The 20,189-nt window shown below is 36.0% G+C and overlaps 4 protein-coding genes across 5 annotated transcripts in view; 3 read left to right on the top strand and 1 right to left on the bottom strand.

The window, feature by feature from the left end:
- The window catches only part of LOC149408195 (uncharacterized), a 51,648-nt gene extending 50,546 nt beyond the window's left edge, over window positions 1–1,102 (top strand). Inside the window, exon 3 of the mRNA XM_089616275.1 lies at window positions 444–1,102. Coding sequence (XP_089472401.1) covers window positions 444–626 — 183 coding nt within the window. The 3' untranslated portion in view covers window positions 627–1,102. The remainder of the gene's footprint in view (window positions 1–443) is intronic.
- A 6,261-nt stretch (window positions 1,103–7,363) lies between these two features.
- LOC149408194 (cyclin-B1-2-like) lies at window positions 7,364–9,393 on the top strand. Its single transcript, XM_089616274.1, has 4 exons — window positions 7,364–7,640; window positions 7,912–8,012; window positions 8,830–8,927; window positions 9,108–9,393. The coding sequence occupies exons 1-4, from the start codon at window positions 7,515–7,517 to the stop codon at window positions 9,206–9,208; spliced, it is 426 nt and encodes a 141-aa protein (XP_089472400.1). The 5' UTR covers window positions 7,364–7,514; the 3' UTR covers window positions 9,209–9,393.
- A 4,119-nt stretch (window positions 9,394–13,512) lies between these two features.
- On the bottom strand, window positions 13,513–15,163 carry LOC149408193 (uncharacterized). Its single transcript, XM_089628533.1, has 5 exons — window positions 14,921–15,163; window positions 14,728–14,831; window positions 14,534–14,620; window positions 14,325–14,448; window positions 13,513–14,236 (listed from the first exon to the last, which is right to left on the bottom strand). The coding sequence occupies exons 1-5, from the start codon at window positions 15,065–15,067 to the stop codon at window positions 13,721–13,723; spliced, it is 978 nt and encodes a 325-aa protein (XP_089484659.1). The 5' UTR covers window positions 15,068–15,163; the 3' UTR covers window positions 13,513–13,720.
- Window positions 15,164–15,497: 334 nt separating this feature from the next.
- LOC149408192 (Rhomboid-related intramembrane serine protease family protein) lies at window positions 15,498–18,214 on the top strand. Of its 2 annotated transcripts, XM_089616272.1 has the most exons (7): window positions 15,498–15,615; window positions 15,695–16,003; window positions 16,843–17,008; window positions 17,121–17,286; window positions 17,433–17,603; window positions 17,687–17,841; window positions 17,920–18,213. In XM_089616272.1, exons 2-7 carry the CDS (start codon window positions 15,712–15,714, stop codon window positions 18,125–18,127), a joined length of 1,158 nt encoding a protein of 385 aa, XP_089472398.1. In that variant the 5' UTR covers window positions 15,498–15,615; window positions 15,695–15,711; the 3' UTR covers window positions 18,128–18,213. The 2 variants fall into 2 exon arrangements, with proteins under 2 accessions (XP_089472398.1, XP_089472399.1); XM_089616273.1 differs by lacking the exon at window positions 15,498–15,615 and having other exon boundaries at window positions 15,625–16,003; window positions 17,920–18,214.
- The last annotated feature ends 1,975 nt before the right edge of the window (window positions 18,215–20,189 follow it).

Below are 20,189 nucleotides of genomic sequence, written 5' to 3'. Positions count from 1 at the left end.
TAGAAACAATGTATTGATGAGGAGCTGACAAGTCACATTGATTCATCCAAAAGAGTCATGACTCAATTTGGACACTGGCCAGTTCATTTATTCACATTCCAAGGAACAAAGCATGAGGTGATATACATTGCATTTCAGCAATCTTGTATATGAATTCCATATCTATGAGATCTTCGCAAAGTTACTCATGACATCTTCATTACTTAGTACTTCACCAATAGGTCATGTTCAGAATCACATAGTGAGTCCGAACTCTGACTTTCTCAAATGAGAATACGTAAGCTATGAAATGACATGTCTCATTTCAGGATTGAGGTAAGCATGATGCAATTCATACGTAGTGACTTCGCGAAGTCGCAATTTGTAAGTTATTTGTTTTATTTACTATATTTAATTACTTAAATTATTCTTATCTGATAAGTTTTTGTGGTTTTTTTGTGAAGGATCAAGTCACCGTCATGACGATAGATATTTTGCGACAAGCGGAGGAGCAAAACACCGTGATCTCCCAAGAAGATGCAGAGGAGTACGCGATGCGCGAAGTTTTAGGGGTACGCAGAGATTGGAAAGTCGGGATAGGGCCTTCGATCCCAAGGTCATCGCTGGGTGTGACCCAAGCGCTATAGATAGAGGCTCGTCAAGTTCGTCATCTCAGACCGATCCATTGGTTAGCGAGATGCGAGTTCAGATGGATGCCCAACAAGCCGAGCTGCAGGATATGCGGCAACAGATCGCCTTCCTCACCCAGATGCACAACCAGCCTCCCACGACTCCCTAACCTCCGCATGCACCGCAACCAGGTGGCACAGCTCAGCAGACGCCAGGTTCAATGCCGGGTTCTACGCCTGGTTCTATGGATTTCTTGCGAGACCATCCTTACGGAAGTGGTGAAACGAGCGGCAGCGCGTCAGACATCGGCGGACGAGGACGAGGAAGCGGTTCCCGAAGTTCTGCCAACTTATTCGGTAGAGGGAATTCTACTATCGATAAGTTGTATAGGAAAAAAAATTAAGAATTAATTTTTTCGTTTTTATTAGACTGGATTTGTATTTTTATTTCAGAATTTGTGAATTAATTTTTATTTAATTATAGATTAATTTTGATTTAATTTTCTAATATATAAATTTGTAAAATTTTTTTAATTAAAATAACATATTCGGTGCGACATGTCGCACCAAATATAATGGTGGGAAGATTATTTGGTGCGACAATGTCGTACCCATTATAAAATCACCCGCCAATTTCAATAATTTTGGCAGCAAAATAGGTGCGAAATTAGGTGCGACATGTCGCACCAAGTGTCACACCGAATATTGATACTTTTTGGTGCGACATGTCGCACCTAATACCTTTAGCGACAGACTTTTAGGTGCGACATTGTCGCACCTAAAGTCGCATCTAATAAACTATTAGGTGCGACTTTTGGGGCATTAGGTACGACAATCGTCGTACCGGATGCCTCTATTTGTTCTAGTGTGAGCACAATTCCCTCTGATCGAGAGCTTAATCTAGCACACACGTTGCGCTTAGGGTTTTCTACTGAAAATCCCCTATGCATCCAACGCACAAGCTGCGTCCGAGATTTTCCACTTAAAATCCACAAGCTGCATCCGAGATTTTCCACTGAAAATCCCTTACGCATCCAACGCACAAAGGCGCGTCCGAAATTCTCCACTGAGAATCTCATACGTCTCCAAAGAGAGAAAACACATATCCACTCTCAGGTCACTCGATCTTAGAGTCCTGAGACGTCGTCGACGACTCCTTCGCTCCAAGCTTCGCGCCTCACACAGCGTATACACATGCCTTGAACTACGTTCTGTCTTGGTAGATTACTTCTGCCAACTTATTCGGTAGAGGGAATTCTACTATCGATAAGTTGTATAGGTCGTTTTTATTAGACTGGATTTGTATTTTTATTTCAGAATTTGTGAATTAATTTTTATTTAATTATAGATTAATTTTGATTTAATTTTCTAATATATAAATTTGTAATTTTTTTTTAATTAAAATAACATATTCGGTGCGACATGTCGCACCAAATATAATGGCGGGAAGATTATTTGGTGCGACAATGTCGTACCCATTATAAAATCACCCGCCAATTTCAATAATTTTGGCAGCAAAATAGGTGCGAAATTAGGTGCGACATGTCGCACCAAGTGTCGCACCGAATATTGATACTTTTTGGTGCGACATGTCGCACCTAATACCTTTAGCGACAGACTTTTAGGTGCGACATTGTCGCACCTAAAGTCGCATCTAATAAACTATTAGGTGCGACTTTTGGGGCATTAGGTATGACAATCGTCGTACCGGATGCCTCTATTTGTTCTAGTGTGAGCACAATTCAACGCACAAAGGCGCGTCCGAAATTCTCCACTGAAAATCTCCTACGCATCCAACGCACAAGCTGCGTCCGAGATTTTCCACTTAAAATCCACAAGCTGCGTCCGAGATTTTCCACTGAAAATCCCTTACGCATCCAACGCACAAAGGCGCGTCCGAAATTCTCCACTTAGAATCTCATACGTCTCCAAAGAGAGAAAACACATATTCACTCTCAGGTCACTCGATCCTAGAGTTCTGAGACGTCGTCGACGACTCCTAAGCTCCAAGCTTCGCACCTCACACAGCGTATACACATGCCTTGAACTACGTTATGTCTTGATCCTGCAACGCAGGTACGTAGGCAGCTCACAAGAAGCACAGTCACACCCGTCATTCATCCATTTCTCTCCTCAAGGAACGTCTCCGACTGGAGGAACCTAAACTCGAGACTTTCGAGTTCACACCCTTGGCTCGGGTGCGGCCACTTGGTCTGACCTTGGGTCGAACCGCCTGAAGGTTTAAATCGTTGTTCATTTTTGTGCGACAACACCACTCTTTGTGTTATTTACTTTTATGCAATGTTACTTTAATATCCATCACTTGCATTAGAACCAGTTGTCGAACACATTAATTCTACGTTGTGTGCGACACCATGCCTCTGTCTAAACGGAATTTAAAAAAGTATATAGAATTTATAAAAGATATATATATATAATATATATATATATATATATATATATATGGGGGGGGGGGGGGGGGGGGGGGGGGGGGTTAAAAACAACATACATATTTTTGTTTTGAGAAAACCACATAGACATTTTTGCCGCCAGGAATTTATTCGCATTTTTGGGTGAACTAAAAAAAGATTACGTCATATATATATATATATATATATATATATATATATATATATATATATCAAGAATTTTTTTCAACTAGATATCGTCCAATCTCTTTTTTAAGTTCATTAAAAAAAAATAGGGACAATTAGGTCAGTAACCCAATAGTCCACTCTCATTTAAAAAAATAGCAAAAAATTCATTGTATTAAGGAAATAACCCATCAGGCCGAAGTTAATTAAATTAACTGTTCAGTTAATTACTATTTCTCTAATAAAATGAAATTTGGGCTAGGTCATTAAAGGAAGGTAAATGATTGACTACTTGCAATAAATAGTTGAAAAAATAGCCCACCGCAATAAATTAATCAACTAAAGGGTCAGAAGTAAATTAATTTACTCTTTAATTAATTAACTTACTACGGGTTTAGTGGGATATTTTTTAGAATTAATGACATTTTTGTCTCCTCAACTATGTCACCGTTAACAAGTCGCACCCTGAACAAAAAAACTGCATTATCATTCCTTCATGAAAGACATCGTTTGATCTTTAGTCCTTCCGTGACTTTTGTCGTCAAAATAGATGACATTTTAACATATGCCATCACATGTTGACTGAATAAGGGTATTAAAGTAAATTTGTATCAAAATGTTAAAAAAATTTAAAATACAAAAAAAAATCCTCTCTCTCTCTAAACATATATACACACACAAATCAATATACATAATATAATGCATATACGCAGACACACAAAAACACAAATCAACATATATAAAGTACAGACACACATACACAATATAATAATTTTAAAAAAAAAAGTAAATAAAAATGACAACAAAAGAAAAAACAAAAAATAACATCCATTACATCCTTTTTCGTTAATATCTGATAGAGTTTGTGTTCCATTAAAGATACAATGGATGGTGTGTGAAATCTAGGTATTTACAAACTGAATTAAAGCGGAGACGCCGTAACTGGAGTCGTCCGTGGAATAATTTCCAGAGGTCGGGTAATCAGAATAACTGGAGGCAGTGGTGAGGCAATAATTTCTGGGGGAGGAGCGAGAGTCACCGACGGAGGCGTTGCGAAACTCAAATCGGGCAGCAGATGAATGAGTTTGTCAAATCATGCTTTTACCTCCGGTGACCAACACGAGTCCCAAAGAATTTCTTCTCCAGACTCGCACTCGTCCGCTTCAATTTGGTGCAGCACCTCCCTGTCGCCGTCAAGCGAACGACAAGCCGCAGAAGCTGCGGCGGTGCGAACAACGGCTTCGTAAGCCGCAGAAGCCGAAAAAGCAACAAATTTTATTTTTTTTCTTTTTCTTCTTAGATCAGGTCGTAATATTCAATTCGAAATAAAAACAGAGAGGAACGATTTTCCTTTGCACGTGTCAAACAAAAATAGATTTATACTTCTCAGTCGTCTCCAGATCTCGTCGGTGCAATGGAGATATGCGACATTCGAGGCCGATATTTCTGTCTTCACGCCGTAGCAGAAATTCGCTACCGTCTCAATCTCAGAGCCACCGGGATAATAAAAAAGAACTATGTGACTTGAACCTCTTCGATTTCGTCTACGCCTCCGTGTTCTTCATCTTCTCCGGCGGCAACGGTAAGGTTTTGGTCTTGCTGAAATGGGATTCTAGGTTTTGGATTGGGATGGAGAAGGGACGGCCATTGAGATTTGTTCTCAAAAGTCACGGAGGGACTAAAGATCAAACGATGTCTTTTCATGGAGTGATATTGCAGTTTTTTTTGTTCAGGGTGCAACTTGTTAACAGTGACATAGTTGAGGGGGAAAAAATGTCATTATTCTATTTTTTTAATAAAATGAAAATTGGACTAGAACTTTAAAAAGAGCTAGTGGAGTTATTAGTTGCCACAAATTCTTGTTCATTTAATGTATTGGGAAAAGTAAGAAAAAAATATGGTGTTTGAAATACGTCTGTATATAAATTAGAATATTATAGAGTTTATACATAACAATGCAATTTTATTTAAAAATGAATTGTGCATGCATTTTATAATTCATTAATTATTTAGAATTTGTTTGTAATACACTAATATCTTATTCATATATATTAACGATAAATATAGTAGTTAAAAACTACATGCTACATTACATAAAAATAATAAATAAATAAGTAGTAATAAACAACTAGAGAATGAATCTAGGGCAGTGCAGTATTATTTTACCTTAAAAGATTGTAGTTGTAGTATACATTAGGGCGGCGCAAAAACACTGGTAAAACCGTAAACCGGACCAAATCGTTGGTTTTTAGACTGTTGATCCGGTTTTAAACGGTTTAAAATTTCACCGGTCCGGTTTAAACTTTTAAACGGTCCAGTGCGGTCTAAAAAGTCTAAAACACGGTTTAGACCGGACCGGACCGGTTAGTATATAAATAAAAAAAATTAATAAAAAATATGTCTAAAACAGTCCGGTCTAAAACGGTCCTAAACGGTCTAAAAGAAAACCGGACCGATTATTATTTAAGAAAAATGTAAATAAAAATAGGCTAAAATAAAATATCCGGTTTAATACAGTCTAAAATGGTCTAACGATCCAAAACGGTCCGGTCTAAAACGGTTTAAACGGTCTAAAACGGTTTAAACCGGACCGGACCGTTTTAACCGGTTCGGTCCGGTCCGGTTTAATTTTTTTTTAAACCGTTTAAACCGGTGTGGTTTGATTTTTTGACCGGTTTTAGATCGGACCGGACCGCGCACACCCCTAGTATACATGACCAGCTTAACACTTTTTTTTAGCCTAAAACGAAAGTATAAAATGAGACTTTTTAATTTAAATAATATATATTTTGTTCTTAATTTTATCCTACCTCGATGGATATTTCTTACTAGTCATAATATTCAATCTAAGAAAAAAAGATTGATAATGCACAATAATTACAAAAAGAAACCTCACAGAAAATCAATATAAATCTAGAGAGTATGCAACACATAATAATAAAGAGAAAAAAAAATGAAGTTGAGCATCAGAGTTATTTTTTAATTTTTGGTTTCTGCATATAAACAAACGTCGTTGATTTGTGCATTGGTCATGAAATATTTGTCTTATGTAGAAAAAGTTAAAAAAAAAAAAAAAAAAATCAAATAGAACTCATTAATGTGTAAAAAATAATTGCTTTATGGTTTTAAGTAAGTTATTAAAGTTAGAAGCAGATAGGCTTGTAATTATTGGCCTTTGTGGGCTTCTAGACATAGCAATTGAGCTTTTAAATTACAAAATTTGATGTGTGATTATATTATTAATTATTTTAATTTATTTATATCTAATTATAGATCATATTTGTTCGAGTCTTCCTCACAAATGAGCTTAAAGTAAACGCTTTAGGAACCTAGAGAGTGAGCTGGTCCTGATAATATAATGACACAAGTACGTCGGTCATCGGAGACAAAAACCAAACTAACCCGAAACACTTGCGGGTTGGGTTGATTTCAAACCAAATTTCTTCGGATTATAATGGGGCGGGTTAGAAAAGAGTGCGGTTTGGTTTGGATGATCGGGTTGTTTTGGACGAATTACGATATATTTAACTTTATAATTTAATACGGTTAAATTTCACAAATAAGTCATTTGTAGATAAATTTTTTTAAAATACCTCTAGGTCTTAAATAATTAATCTTTATTACTTTTACGTGATTTTCTGTTGGTTTAAATGCAACTATAAATAATTAAATAAAATTGTTTAGTAAAATTATTAACGATAATAAAAAAAAATGCAAATAAAATTATAAATGACAAAAAAAACTCTAAAATCGAGATGCTATTCTCAAAATTTAAAATTAGATATTTCCGCTAATTTTCACTTTTAATAATAAGAGTATATTAAGGTCTTTATAGGTAGGGATAATTGCTTATATATACCTTATTCTATTTAATAATAGAGTGCTAAAGTTTACGTTATAAAAATAGCGCATTTTAAGTTCTAAACTTTTCTTATTTTTTTCTTGATGTTTACAGCTTTTTAACTTTAGTTACTGTTTAAAACTTATTTTTAAAAAAGAAAATAACTGTTGAAAAAATTAATACTTTTGAAAGGGATTTAAAATAGTCATTATTTTATAAATATAACACCTAAAAAAACGTTATTTTTGTACTTTCTCCGTTAAAATTATCCCGTCGTTAATTGAAGCCCATTACAAAGTTTAGTAAGAGAGATCCAACAACTCTCTCTCTCTCTCGAACACACACAAGCACAGCAAACACACACCACTTTTATATCGTAATTCGTCTCATAGATTTGCCTTGTTCATAAAGTTATTTTCTCAGAAAATCAACAGAAGAAACTACGAAGAAAGGGCGATAATAAAAAAAGAAATGGAGACTTCGAACACCATAGCTCACGAGATCGGTGGAGTTCAGAAGGATGCTCTTCGATTCGGTCTCAATGGCGTCAAGAGCGACATCGTTGGATCTCACCCCCTCGAATCTGCTTACCAATCTGTAATTGCTCTCTCGTTCTCTGTTTGGTTTCAGATAAAATTTATTGTAGAATCGAGTAGAAATTCGTATGTTCAAGCTTGAGTTCTAAACTTCCATGTATCACAATACTGTTGTTCTAGGTCTTGTTTGGTTTTGTGTTTTTTAGGGTTTCATTTTGTTTTGTATTATGTAGATAACTTTTGGGCGAGAAAATATTTGGTTCGGTTTCATGATAATAGATTTGATCATTCGAATTTGACTACATTTTTTTTTTCTTCTATTCGGGCTTTAGACTTTGAAGACCCAGGCGGAAATGAAGAGGCAAGTCCTGGCCAACACTTATGGAAGTGCGTTCCCTGTGAAGATGGACCTCGAGAGGCAAATTCTTTCACGGTACACTTGATTACAAAACGGAGCTTTAGTTTTTTTTTTTTTTTTTTTTTTGGATTTTTTAGGATTCCCTGTTTCTCAATATATTAATTGCTTGCCCATTATTATAATGTCAATTATTGCTGCACAACTAGTAAAATTTGGTCCTTTGATAGGATAGTTTGGGAAGCTGAGTGAAGCCTGTTGAGATTTTTGGTGTGTAACGGAAATCCAAGGATGCTGTTCGAGAGTTGCTCTGTTTATTTCGCTGTCATATAAGCTGTGGCTTGTGAAATCAAGGAAATATAGAAGCATATAATCATTTATCATATTCTTGCGTGTATATATACATATGATAATAGCTGCTTGTATTCTCACCCTTAAAAATTTGACATTCCTGATAATGTTAGACAATACTGTTTACAATTGAATTCTCAAGTAAAGGTTCGCCCGGGTGGAGATATGTGGCGATGCCTTTCTTTTTCACTTTAATGAAATTCAGAAGCCATCTTGAACACGAGATTTTGTTTGGCATTGCCTTTACTGACTTGAATTGTCGAAATGTTGAGACTTGATAAGTTCATTTTGAAAGAAGAATTCTCTTGATTTGTAATTGGCCAACCAACCTATGCTTCAAGTCAGTGAAAGGTTTAGTGTGCTTAATAGAGTATCGCCTGCTTTGTGAGCCAGATTTCACCTCCATGACCGTTTAAAAAAAGGACTAGTGCTTGGTCAATGTCACTGAATGTCTAGAGTACCGCTTTATTTAAAATCAATTCCTTTGTGATTGTTTCTCGAGTCATTTGTGTTTGTAATTTGATTTAAGTTTGTCGCGTTTCAGATTTCAGAGGCCTCCCGGGGCAATCAGCTCGTCTATGCTGGGTTTCGAAGCACTGACTGGAAGGCTGGATGACTTTGGTTTCGAGGATTATTTGAACGGTAATAAATACTTATCCTTCTCAACTCAAAAATGTATATGTCCCTTCCCTTAACCTCGCGAAAAAAGTGCAACTGAAGTTTGATTTTCTGGGGAGTCGATGAATACTTTGTTTTGAGAAATGCCAGTTTTCCCAGAGTGAAAGATACCCATCTGAAAGTTTCGATCTCTATGCTTTGCAGACCCGCGTGATTCGGAAACAGCCCGGCCACTTGACATGCACCACGGGATGGAAGTTCGCCTCGGCATTTCAAAGGGTCCCATTCACCCAAGTTTCATCTGATTAAAAAGAAAAACAAAAACTGTTGGATTGTGTGCTACCAAGAAGATTGCAATCGGTTCTTGATTGTTTTTCATGCTTCTACAACTCATTTGCATTACGAATTTCTTCGGGTGTCACTTCTGTTCTTAACATATGAAAAACCTGAAGGCTTTAGATATAAGCGTTTTATGTGATCTTGGATATTATCTCCTTTCCTTTTGTTTTTTGTTTTTTGTTTTTGTTTTTTTGTTTTTTTTTTTTACAGATGGGTAATCAGTCTGGTATTAGCTTTCAAACTTCCAACTACGGGTAAATCAATCTGGTATTAGTTTGTCTTTAGTTTTTTTTTCAAGATAAACCCTTTTGAGTTGAAATAGTTGATATGACATGGGAGCGGGTTCGGAATCTTATTTTTAAAAAAATGGGTCTTTTAGCTATATAACCGTTAGCCTTATAACGTTTTGTATAATAGTCAACTTTTTGTTAATGTCATGTAAATAGTCACATCAACTTATTTACGGCACTCAAAAAGATAAAAAAAATTAAAATAGACGGTACTGTTTTTGGGCATTTTTGTTTTTTTAGTGTCGTAAGTAAGTTGAGGTGGTTATTTACAAAAGATTGTTATTTAGTAATTTTTAGACTATCATTGATTTATTTGGCTAATTTTTTTGTAAAATAATTGTATTTATTGGAATGCATAGTCAACGAATGGGGTGTGGGGTTAATGATAGTCGGTAACAAGTCTTAGCGTGGCTTTAATCACTTCATAGCTTAGAGAAAAGACCCGCACTCGAAAACACATGTTTCAACATTGCATAATCCAACGCTTCATTATTACCAATTGAGCACAAATCTCGCTTTCCAACTTTATTTTCTTCTTAGCCCATAACCATGAAACTATGTTTATTAATTTATTTGCACCTTTAACACTTCCTATCCCTTTTTTGGCTAATATTTGCATCGGGGACGACCAAGGATTCAAATGCCGTGTAAGGAAAGTTCCCGAATTTTGCTTTTAAATTCGCATCTTTTTGCCTTTCATACTTTCATCCACAACCCAATTTTTTCTCCTCTTTTTAGTTGTCGCAAATTGATCATTGACAATTAAAGCTTGATATTCAATCCAAAATAATGGAAATAAATCTTAGAAAATTAATTACATAATTTTCTCATCCATTAGTCTTTGAACAAAATCTAGTTCCATTTTCGATTAATTCTAGTCCATTCGAGAACCTTAATTTGCAACATTTTTCCTAAAATTTCGAGTCGTTAAAAAAAAAAAAAAGCTTAGAAGGAAAAGGAAAGGTGGACTTGGGACTAACAAATGAATTATGAGCTTAATTTAGAAAAAAAAAATAAAAAAATAAGTGTCTTAGCTTAAGTAATAACCATTATAAATGGAACACTTTGGTCTTAAACTATTTTTTTAGAATAAGATGATCATTAATAATGAATTTTGCAAATATATATGTTTTAAATTTGGACCATATACAAATATATATGTATTCGTTTATTTTGCAACATTATTTTCGTTCGGTTTTTCCATCGAAAACGGCATTTCATTTGCCATTTTCCACATTTTTTTATGTTCGATTTTCCGTAAATCAGAAAACTCAAAACGACAAAAAATGGCATTTAAATCCCAAGACAACTAACTAACATCATGTGTTCACGTTTGATACTACACTCTTATTCTTTCCTTTACACATCAACAATCTTCTTCTTTCCATTACACCTTTGTCTCTTTCCTTCCGAAGATTATATCTTGGAAGATTGTGGTATCGATCAATCGACGAGCAACAAAGGAATTCGAGAGCTTGGAGATTTGAAGATCCAAAGAGCAAGGAGTCACCTAGGAGTCCGAGTTGTTGGAGATCTGAAGATCAAAAGAGCAAGGAACCGCCGAGGAATCCGAGAAGCGAGGAGATCCAAAAGATAAGAGCGTGGAGGATCTGAAGCTGAGTCGAAATGTATGTATTACTAAATCCTCATATGGTTTGTTTTGATTGTGTTTGTCTTCAATATTATATATGTTATTGAATAATTTTGAGTATCGTGATAATTATTGTTGACGATAAAGATTAGCGATTGTTTGTTTATTCTTCAATTCCGCACTAGTAAAGATATTGTAAGGGTTAAGAGATTGGTAACCTAATAAGAAGTATTAATTCAGTAGTCGTTGATAAGTCACTCGGAGACATGTGTTGACGATTTCTTCCTTCATTGCCTTTTCTTCTGTCACATCGCGATTACATTTGAGTGGGCTCGGTAGAAATCGTCACTCTCCGGGTTTCAAGGCGAGATCGCATCTTCTGTGTTGAATTCGACTTTGTCATGATCTTTGGTGGTTACGTTCTGAGCTCGTAAATGGACTTAGACTGATCGATCTCTTGGATTTGTACGACAATAATTTACAAGACTCAATTTACAAATTTTGTTTATTTATTATTTAAGTCATTTTGTAAAAATGGGCTTGGGTGATTATTGGGCTTTGGCGGCCCAATGTCAAATTACTTTATGGGACCGAACTCTACCCCCACAATGATGATTGCAGAAAAATACCTAGATGTGTAACCCTACCAAAGAGGGGAAACATTCCTTATACATGATACAATCTAGCTTAGTTTCATTGGTTAGGGTTTCCCAATGTACTCGGTGAACGCTCATTGGACGATCAGAAAATGAAGCATATCAGAAAAAAAAAAGCTTGTACGCAGATTTCCATGTCACAGTACTGGAGTGTAAACAAGACATCTTATATTGTAGGTTGATGTTTTCAATATCATAGAGAACAACAATTTTACGATAACAAAAAAACCAACACAAAGTAATAACACTACCCGTGAATTTCAATTTAGGCTCTTCGTGAATCTGAGATCCCATCACTTCCAATCTCAAACACTTTATCAAGTGTTTGGTGTTCTTTGATGTCAACGCTGATGAACTCTTCAATCACGAAATCACATAGCCCACACAATCATCTAACACTCAATAGATATGGAATAGTGTTTAGAGAATTACACCACACACATCACACACTTAGTTTTTCAGGCCACCGACCGTGCACGTCTAAAAACACTAAAAGTGTGAATGCGTCAAGACTACTAAGGATAGAACCTCTTACTTTTATAGTAGTCAACACCTCTAGATGTCGATATAGGGTTTCCTTACCCATTCACACGGAGAAGATAAATGAAAAAAGTCTTCCACAAATCATTATGATGAAACAAGAAACTTTCCAGAAATATAGTTCTTCTGTACACAGTGCCCAAGATATCTCAACATATCTTGGAGCATGTTGCAACACATTTTGCCAATCAGGCTTGCACAAAAAAAAAAGCCAAAACAATACACGAAATAACATTTTGTACAACCAATCCATTTGACGATTCATTGATAAATCTTGTTCATGTAAATCGGATCGGATCAGACAAGTGAAATCTAAACTGTTTAAAATTGACAATTATTCTAAAAATCAATGGTCCGATCCGATCTACGATTCCACCAGTTCTTTTTCCGCCCTAATAATTACTCTAGGATATATGAATTGGGTCTCATACTGGGTCCCATGATTGGCCAAGCCAAATGGATTATAGGTCACATGGACTTTCATCCTCAAAACTTAAATTGGAATTCTAATTGGTTTTTAATTTCTAACAAGGTAAATGGACATGGATACGACTAAAATCAAGATAAAATGTGGCTATTTATTTATTTTCAAAATGACTTATTTATAAGTGTGTTGCTATACCTCACCCCACAACTGCAAGTGCATGTGTCATCGCGTAATATTAAAATTATAAAATCGAGTGTCAAACTTACAAAGATTAAATTTATCATGTAATATAAAATTTATAAAATCGAGTGGTAAACTTACGAAGACTAAATTCATCGTTCACGAACTACTTAAGAAAGGTTTTGAATTGAATAAAAAAATAATGAGATTTTTATTATTTGCTAAAATAAAATAACAAACGGAAATATAAACAAGTTGTATCCCCAACTTGAGCTCCCAAAATTCCTACGAGTTTGGCATGAATGTCATTGATGGAAGCCTATGTAGTTGTATCCATATATCATCATCCTTATGGATTAATGTTCCTTCATGAGTACAATATCATAGGATTTTGTGAGATACAACAACCGCATATCGAATAACCATGGTTCATTTTTCAACACCCTTTTTTCTTCTTCTATTCCAAAGCTAAACTAGTATGTCAACGACATCACTAATTAAATTATAGTGGCCAGTTAAATCGTTATTAGCTCGTGATTCTTTATAGTCTTTCTGATTAAAAACAAGGAAAATGCTAAACTTTGCTGATAAACATCGAGTCAGATAGTATATACTTCAACAAAAAAACTAAAATTGTTTCAAGGAAGAATAATAATAATAAGAAAGCAAACATTTATAGACTGAAACAAATGTCAAACTGAAAGATGATCCCATTTTAACAGTAGTTCTACCAGTCAAATTCTAGGTGAGGTTCTTGTACATACACGCAACCACCATATAAATCACAAACCTCATCAAGCTGATCCAACAAACCATCGGAATAATTTCACGGCGTTTCGTATGAAAACATTGCCCTGATGAGGCAGAGGAATCTCAGTCCCAACACCACTGTCTGTTTGCTCACCGTTGTTATAATCCAAAATCTCCTTATTTTCCTTGACATCCCTTTCCACCTTGTTCTCTTTCGGGGGCAAATGAAAAAACAAAACCTCATTGGAAACCGATTTCTCGTGCTCAATCTCTTTACAGAACAAACCGCTATCACCATCTATTTCCACGTCTTCCTCCTTGGAAACTTTAGGCACGTCGTTTCTCCATTTCTCTTCTACAATTTCCATCTCCGGCTTCTCAGCAATTATCATCATCTTTTCGGGTGATTCTTTAGGCACGTCGTAGTCTTTGTTGACGTTTTTCATTTCCTCCTCTAAACCTTCCATCTTCTGCTTCTTCGCTAAAATTTTCTCGGATTCTTCTTTAGGCTTGTGAAAAGAACCTTTCTTTCTGTGGACCCTCAGGGACACTCGGATATCCTGTGATTCACTTAAATTCAATGGCAAACCCAAAAAAAAAAAAAAAGTCTAATTGAAGAGTGAAGATGGAGTACAAGAACAACCATACATTGTTTAAAGGTATTGGCTTTTTCCTCTTCAGTCCATTGGTCGTTGCAAAGACCGATCCAACCCCGGCCGATTTCGCCGAGCAAACAATATGAGAAACAATTTCTTTTTCCCCTCGCTTCTTTCTATAAAAAAAATAATAAAAATATTCTAACAAACGTAGTAATTGAACTTGAAATCAAACAATTTGTTTTCTTCCATTTTTTATACCTGCATGTTGAACAAAGGCAAACGCCTCTGCACCTGGGACATGTCCACTCACTCAACAAAGCTATTTCGTTTGCTTTCTCTCCATAACTGACCATATATATATATATATATATATATATAATATTTCAGCATGATATTCAACACATCGTAATATAGTCCTAAAATCCATCCAAATCACCGAAACTGAATGTGACCTTTTCAAGAGACATTTTCCACAGAATTTAAGAGAGCAAGGCTTGATTCCGTTTCGATTATTACACGTCACCATTAAATCCATGCCTTTCATTCTTCTACGGCACTGCACATATATTCACGATCCGAGAAAAAACGAAACTGAGTGCAAATATTTTTTCAAAAAAATTTTACCCTGATAAAATATATAAATACCTGGTGGCATGATGGCTCTAAGCCACTAACTTGTGGGCGGTGATTATAGGGGTTAGCGGAGACAAGGGTATTATTGTCATTTGATTGACGAGACCTGTATTTCTTGCTCTTGGTCTCTTTGCTCTTAGAAGAACCTCCGATAACCATGTCGGCGTAGATTTGTTTGTCGTCTGCGAAACCTGGGAAATGGCAGATTTTTGATAACCGCTTCGGGGTTTTTTTTTTTTTTTTTTTGGCGGGAGAGCGTAAAATGCGCGATATATGTTCTGACAAAACTTGGGCGGGATTTTGTTTATTTATATTTGGGACAATTTAGCGGTGTTGGTCCTTAGACTTTCACGTATTTTTGCAGTTTGGTATCTTTGAATTTTAGATAAACCTATAATTAATTGGAAATTCAGTTTATTAATCCGACCACACAAGGCAAGGCAAGGCAGCGTGGAAAAGCCAATAATCTTTGCCCGAGAAAATATCTCAGATAATTCCAAGATCACACGTGGCAATATTTTAGTGGGTCTCAACAGATAACATTCAGCACGGACTTTTAATCGTTGATTCGCCCTCTATTGTTGCTGTCGTGTCTGTTTCTCAATCGCTTCCAACATATTTATTTTCTGGAAGATTGTCATAATTATTAATCAAAAATACATGTACACAAGTACATCTATGACCGTGGCAACATACAGATCTTGCAGGTACTTGAGATTGATTAAGGCATATATATTATATTGAAATGTTCTATGTAATAATAATAATAATTTTTATTTATTGCAGGACAAACAAAGAACAAGATGTCTGTTGTTCCGATATGTTGCAAAATACCGTACAAAGATCAAACCACGCAGCTTCAAAAACCAGCGAGACATGATAGCAAAGATATGATCGGAACGAGAACAACGGTGGTTTTGAGCACCAATAGTAACGAGAAGCAACTGAAATCGCTGACGTGTTACTTGGAGAAGCTTCAACTAGACAACAAGAACACAATGAAACACTCGTCACACTCTTCCATGGAAAAGCTTGATGATACGAAGGGTTCCCAGGTTTTAGAGAATCATCTAGAAAAACTTGATCACAAAAAAGGTGCTAATAAATATAGAATTTTTTCGATTTTTAAATTGTTGGACCACGAACCGAATTTTATTATATCGATTCAGTTGTTAAATCAGTTTTTATTTTTTTTTTTTATTTTTTTTTTTTTTTTATTTATAACAAAAAGTTAATATGTTTTTCAAAATTTGGTTGTAACGTATTCGGTTGAAATTCAAAACTCGGTGATAAAAAATTATTTGATTATCTACTGCAAGTGTAAGCGGAATTTCACATTTTTAAAAATTTGACAACAAAATTGGCAATGCAAATTGATCCGGCTAATCAAACCAAATTCTCAAATTGCTGGTTAACTTTTGTTGTAAATTGATTCAATTATCAGTTTAATCAGTGTTTAGTTAGTTTTTGTAGGCTCCACGTGTAAGACTAGTGAACGTCACGTATTGGCCTAACTAGTTTTATGTGATACTTGTATATTCTAAATTAAAATGTGGTTATTTAAATTATATTTGATTTTCTGTTCTTTAGTAATTACTTCAATTTTTGAAATTCTTAAGTTTATTTATCATTCTATTTTGCAATGACCGAAAAGAACACCCCCTAAATGAAGAGTTAAAAGAGTGCCATAATCTAAAATACGCTACATTGAAAAAAATTGGCAAAATATGTTACAAGCACTAGTCTAATGTACACCTAAGAGCTAGCTTATAAATAGGTGAGTGACAAACACTTATATATAGAGCATATTGCATTATCTCCTCAGGCGATGTTGGACGGTAAGATAATTTATACTCTTTTTATATTTTCTATTAGTTTTAATAGTAAAATTGCTAGACATAACAATTCAAAAGTGGATGGCTTTTCTTATCCAGATATAAATTACTCAAAAGAAGAGGCAAAGAGACCGTTATTTGGTGGCGAATATCTTGAGCTACAAGACGAAATGAAATCAAGGAAAGTCTACGCGCGACACGGCATTTTGAGGAGCTCTCGTAGACTAGAACAAGAGGAATATGATACGTCGAATCTCTACTTAATGTAACAAAAAAACTCATTTATGTGATTGTTTTCATTATAGATAATGAATCGCGACACACGAACATAACGTAACGTAATAAGCTCTTCAAAATTTCCGAATGTCCCTTTTCAGAGGAGTATTGGCATCGATAAACATTGCAGTAATACTATTCCAAATAGCTAGCCCTGTGAAGAGCTCGGAACTAGAGCTCTCGGCCATTCCAATTGTGTATGGAGCGAAAGTCAACCATTTGATTGTCATCGGACAGTGGTGGCGGCTTGTGACTCCCATGTTTCTGGTACAACATTCGCAATTGGGTTCGTGTTTTGAATTATTATTTTTTTTTTCAGCAAACCATCGATTTCTTCGATTTTGGAATATTTTAGTTTTTTTTTTTTTTTTTTTTTTTCTCGAATGTTGACTTTGTTGCTATATACTTGCCAGCACTCTGGAGCTTTTGACATTGGGCTGAGTTGTTGGTCACTTTGGACATTTGGGCCTAAAGTGTGTAGAGGATATGGATGGTTCACATTTTTATTGATATACTTTCTCGGAGGAATCTCTTCCAATTTAATCAGCTTTCTTCATACACCTCAACTGACAGTTGGTGGGACTGTAAGTACTTAATATTAACTTAAAGACCCTTTTTTCCTTTTTTTTTTAAGTTAGCCAATTATTGCGTGGTCTCACTCTCTCAGGGCCCTTCGTATGCCATAATCGGAGCTTGGTTGACTTATCAGCTTCAAAACAAAGATGCAATTCCTAAGGATGTTTCAGAGACAATGTTCGAAAAGGCAGTCATTGCCACAGGCCTTGGCTTGATTTTAACTCATTTTTGTCCAATTGACGAGTGGTAATTAAGTTAAACACCATATAAATTATTACTATAATTTTTGTTTAGCTTGTGACACATTACTTTTTGAGCATATAGGGCCCACTTCGGCGCGGTTTTCACCGGCGTGGCATATGGATTTCTATCACGTCCAACGTTTCAAGAAGACGAATCTGCTTCAACAACCCAACCATATGATCCTTTAAAATCTTTGTTTGTGTTCGGTTTCTCTGTTCTTGTTCTAACTTTGCTATATATCCTCGTCGAACCCCCTTTGAATGATCAAGTAGTAAAAAGCTTCTTGTAATAAATAATATAGGGGGGATTAAAGAAAAAAAGGTATGTAGAAGGTACTTAAGATTCAATGGCTGTACTTTTGCTTGAGATCTTGAAAAAAATTTGTGTCGGAAATTGTCACGACCCGCAGGACACCTGTCGTCCTCGGAACGCGACCTTTCCCATAACATCATCATAAATCATTTATATTTTCAAATGAAATGAACATAAAACATTTTCAAACGTCATTTACAAAACGTTTATTAAACAAACAGCGGAAATAAAAATTAATTTACAGAGCTAGTCCGCTAAAAACTGGTAAAAATTTTCGCTTTTAGAAGAGTTACAACAATGCGGACTACTCTAGCTTGCTATTCGTAAGCACGGGCCCAAAATCGTGCTTACCGAGTTCAAAACATAAAAATAGTTTTAGGCCAATTATCTAGACGTTATTATATTATAAAAGTTCTTTCAAAAACCATATAAAAACTTTCACGAGCGCATAAGCTCGGTTTTAAAAACCTGATACCCATTTCCCAAAAAGACATTTCCTATGCCACAGATCGTCATGAGATCTACCTTGACTAGCACTCCTGTTTCGCCTGAGCTTTTCCTTTATCTACAAGGAGAGGGATTTATGGGGTGAGTCACACCGACTCAGTAAGCAGGATATCTAACCTAGCACTACATGAGATGCATGGTTGCAGACAATAAAATGCAGATGACAGCAGATGATAGATTCAGAAGAATAAAGAAGTTCCATTATTCAATCAGCATAACAAAATTTCATTCCATCAACAGAGACATAATCAGTTTTAGAACCCCGTTCTAAAACAATCAAACACATAATCATATAGGAATCCGGCTAACAACCGTCTTCCTAGAAACTCATCCATCTCACTCATACCGACGCCTTACATCAGTGGACTGGCCAATCAACACTTCAGTCCGCAGCCGTTCATGAGAGATGAGTAAACCATTCTGAGAACTTGAGCCTAGCCCTCAGAAGGCCGAAGTTTTAATGTCTGGGATCCACTAGCACATGTAGGAGGGCCTTGACGCGCGTATGGTAGAGGGGAGCAAACCCTCACCAATCCCTGGTTGGTCCAGGGTTTCATATTTCCCTCAGGACAGGTAAGCCACTCATCGACTTACCTGAAGCCACCCATCGACTTCCCATTAAAGGGCCTTCAGGAATGCCACTCGCTACATTGCCGACAAGAGTTCGTTATGTTTTACAGGAGCTGTCTACAGCCTACCTGCCTATCCTATTACAGGATGAGATCTTATCGGGATAAAGCCCATCATTAACATTATTAGTTTCATTGTATGGCTCTTTACGTATTTTAGAAGGAGTTGTCGACAGCTGTGAGGCTAGACCTTCTCCTAGAGCAGTTTCTCTCGGGATTGAATCCGGAGAACACCGTCTTTCCTCCTCCTGTTGTCCTCCTCATCAGGACAAAGGGTTAAAAGCCTATTACAGAAGCTTAACCTAGTTTTAAAGGCTTCAAGGTTCTTAACTTGCCAATCGTTTAACCCTACCATTTTATTATCTTATTAGTTAGTGGCCGAAGCCTTATTCGGCCATCTTGTCTAACTGAGGGTTTCTCTTTGTTTTAGGATTAAACGAATAAATATAAACAATTATTCTACTAGGCACCATTCCCCTTTTGGCGCCTCAAACTTAAATCCCACTTACCCGGAATAGTTCGTCGAAGAACTCGATGAATTCCGGAGTTTTCTTGCTTTACACGCTTTCCGAGACTCTACACGTCCTGAAGCGCTAACACGTTCCGAAGCGTCGAGAAACTAAAACCCGAAATTGAAATCTCATTAGTCAATGATTCGGGAGGTGATGTCAAGCTTAAGGTTTGTTATCAGGATTCACTGCGAGTCGATTCAAGGGTTCGAGAATTTAATTCACTTATTTCCCGGCTTTTCGGAATTTAAACTTATTCAAGACTCGTACGAATTCGTACCAGAGAACGAGTACGAAATAAAATCCAAATCATTGATTAACGAGTCTTAAATGAATTAAACGAATAATCCGAAAAATCATACAAACCGAGAATTCCAAAGCGAATTAAATTGAC

The sequence above is a fragment of the Urtica dioica genome, chromosome 1, assembly GCF_054948205.1.
Source record: "Urtica dioica subsp. dioica isolate 48M chromosome 1, U.dioica_male_clone48M_v1_H2, whole genome shotgun sequence".
Taxonomy (NCBI): Eukaryota; Viridiplantae; Streptophyta; class Magnoliopsida; order Rosales; family Urticaceae; genus Urtica; species Urtica dioica.
The sequence above is the reverse complement of the archived record's forward strand: the minus strand, read 5'-3'. Positions and strand labels throughout refer to the sequence as shown.

Excerpts from the sequence above, each read along its gene's own strand:
- LOC149408194 (XM_089616274.1), top strand. The coding sequence starts at position 7,515 with ATGGAGACTTCGAACACCATAGCTCACGAGATCGGTGGAGTTCAGAAG. Across the intron at positions 7,641-7,911 it reads TCGAATCTGCTTACCAATCT|ACTTTGAAGACCCAGGCGGA; the intron begins GTAATTGCTCTC and ends TTCGGGCTTTAG. Across the intron at positions 8,928-9,107 it reads TTTCGAGGATTATTTGAACG|ACCCGCGTGATTCGGAAACA; the intron begins GTAATAAATACT and ends TATGCTTTGCAG.
- LOC149408193 (XM_089628533.1), bottom strand. The coding sequence starts at position 15,067 with ATGGTTATCGGAGGTTCTTCTAAGAGCAAAGAGACCAAGAGCAAGAAA. Across the intron at positions 14,832-14,920 it reads TAGAGCCATCATGCCACCAG|TGCCGTAGAAGAATGAAAGG; the intron begins GTATTTATATAT and ends ATATATGTGCAG. Across the intron at positions 14,621-14,727 it reads GGAAAATGTCTCTTGAAAAG|TTATGGAGAGAAAGCAAACG; the intron begins GTCACATTCAGT and ends ATATATGGTCAG.
- LOC149408192 (XM_089616273.1), top strand. The coding sequence starts at position 15,712 with ATGTCTGTTGTTCCGATATGTTGCAAAATACCGTACAAAGATCAAACC. Across the intron at positions 17,009-17,120 it reads ACGTCGAATCTCTACTTAAT|AGGAGTATTGGCATCGATAA; the intron begins GTAACAAAAAAA and ends GTCCCTTTTCAG. Across the intron at positions 17,842-17,919 it reads TTTTGTCCAATTGACGAGTG|GGCCCACTTCGGCGCGGTTT; the intron begins GTAATTAAGTTA and ends TTGAGCATATAG.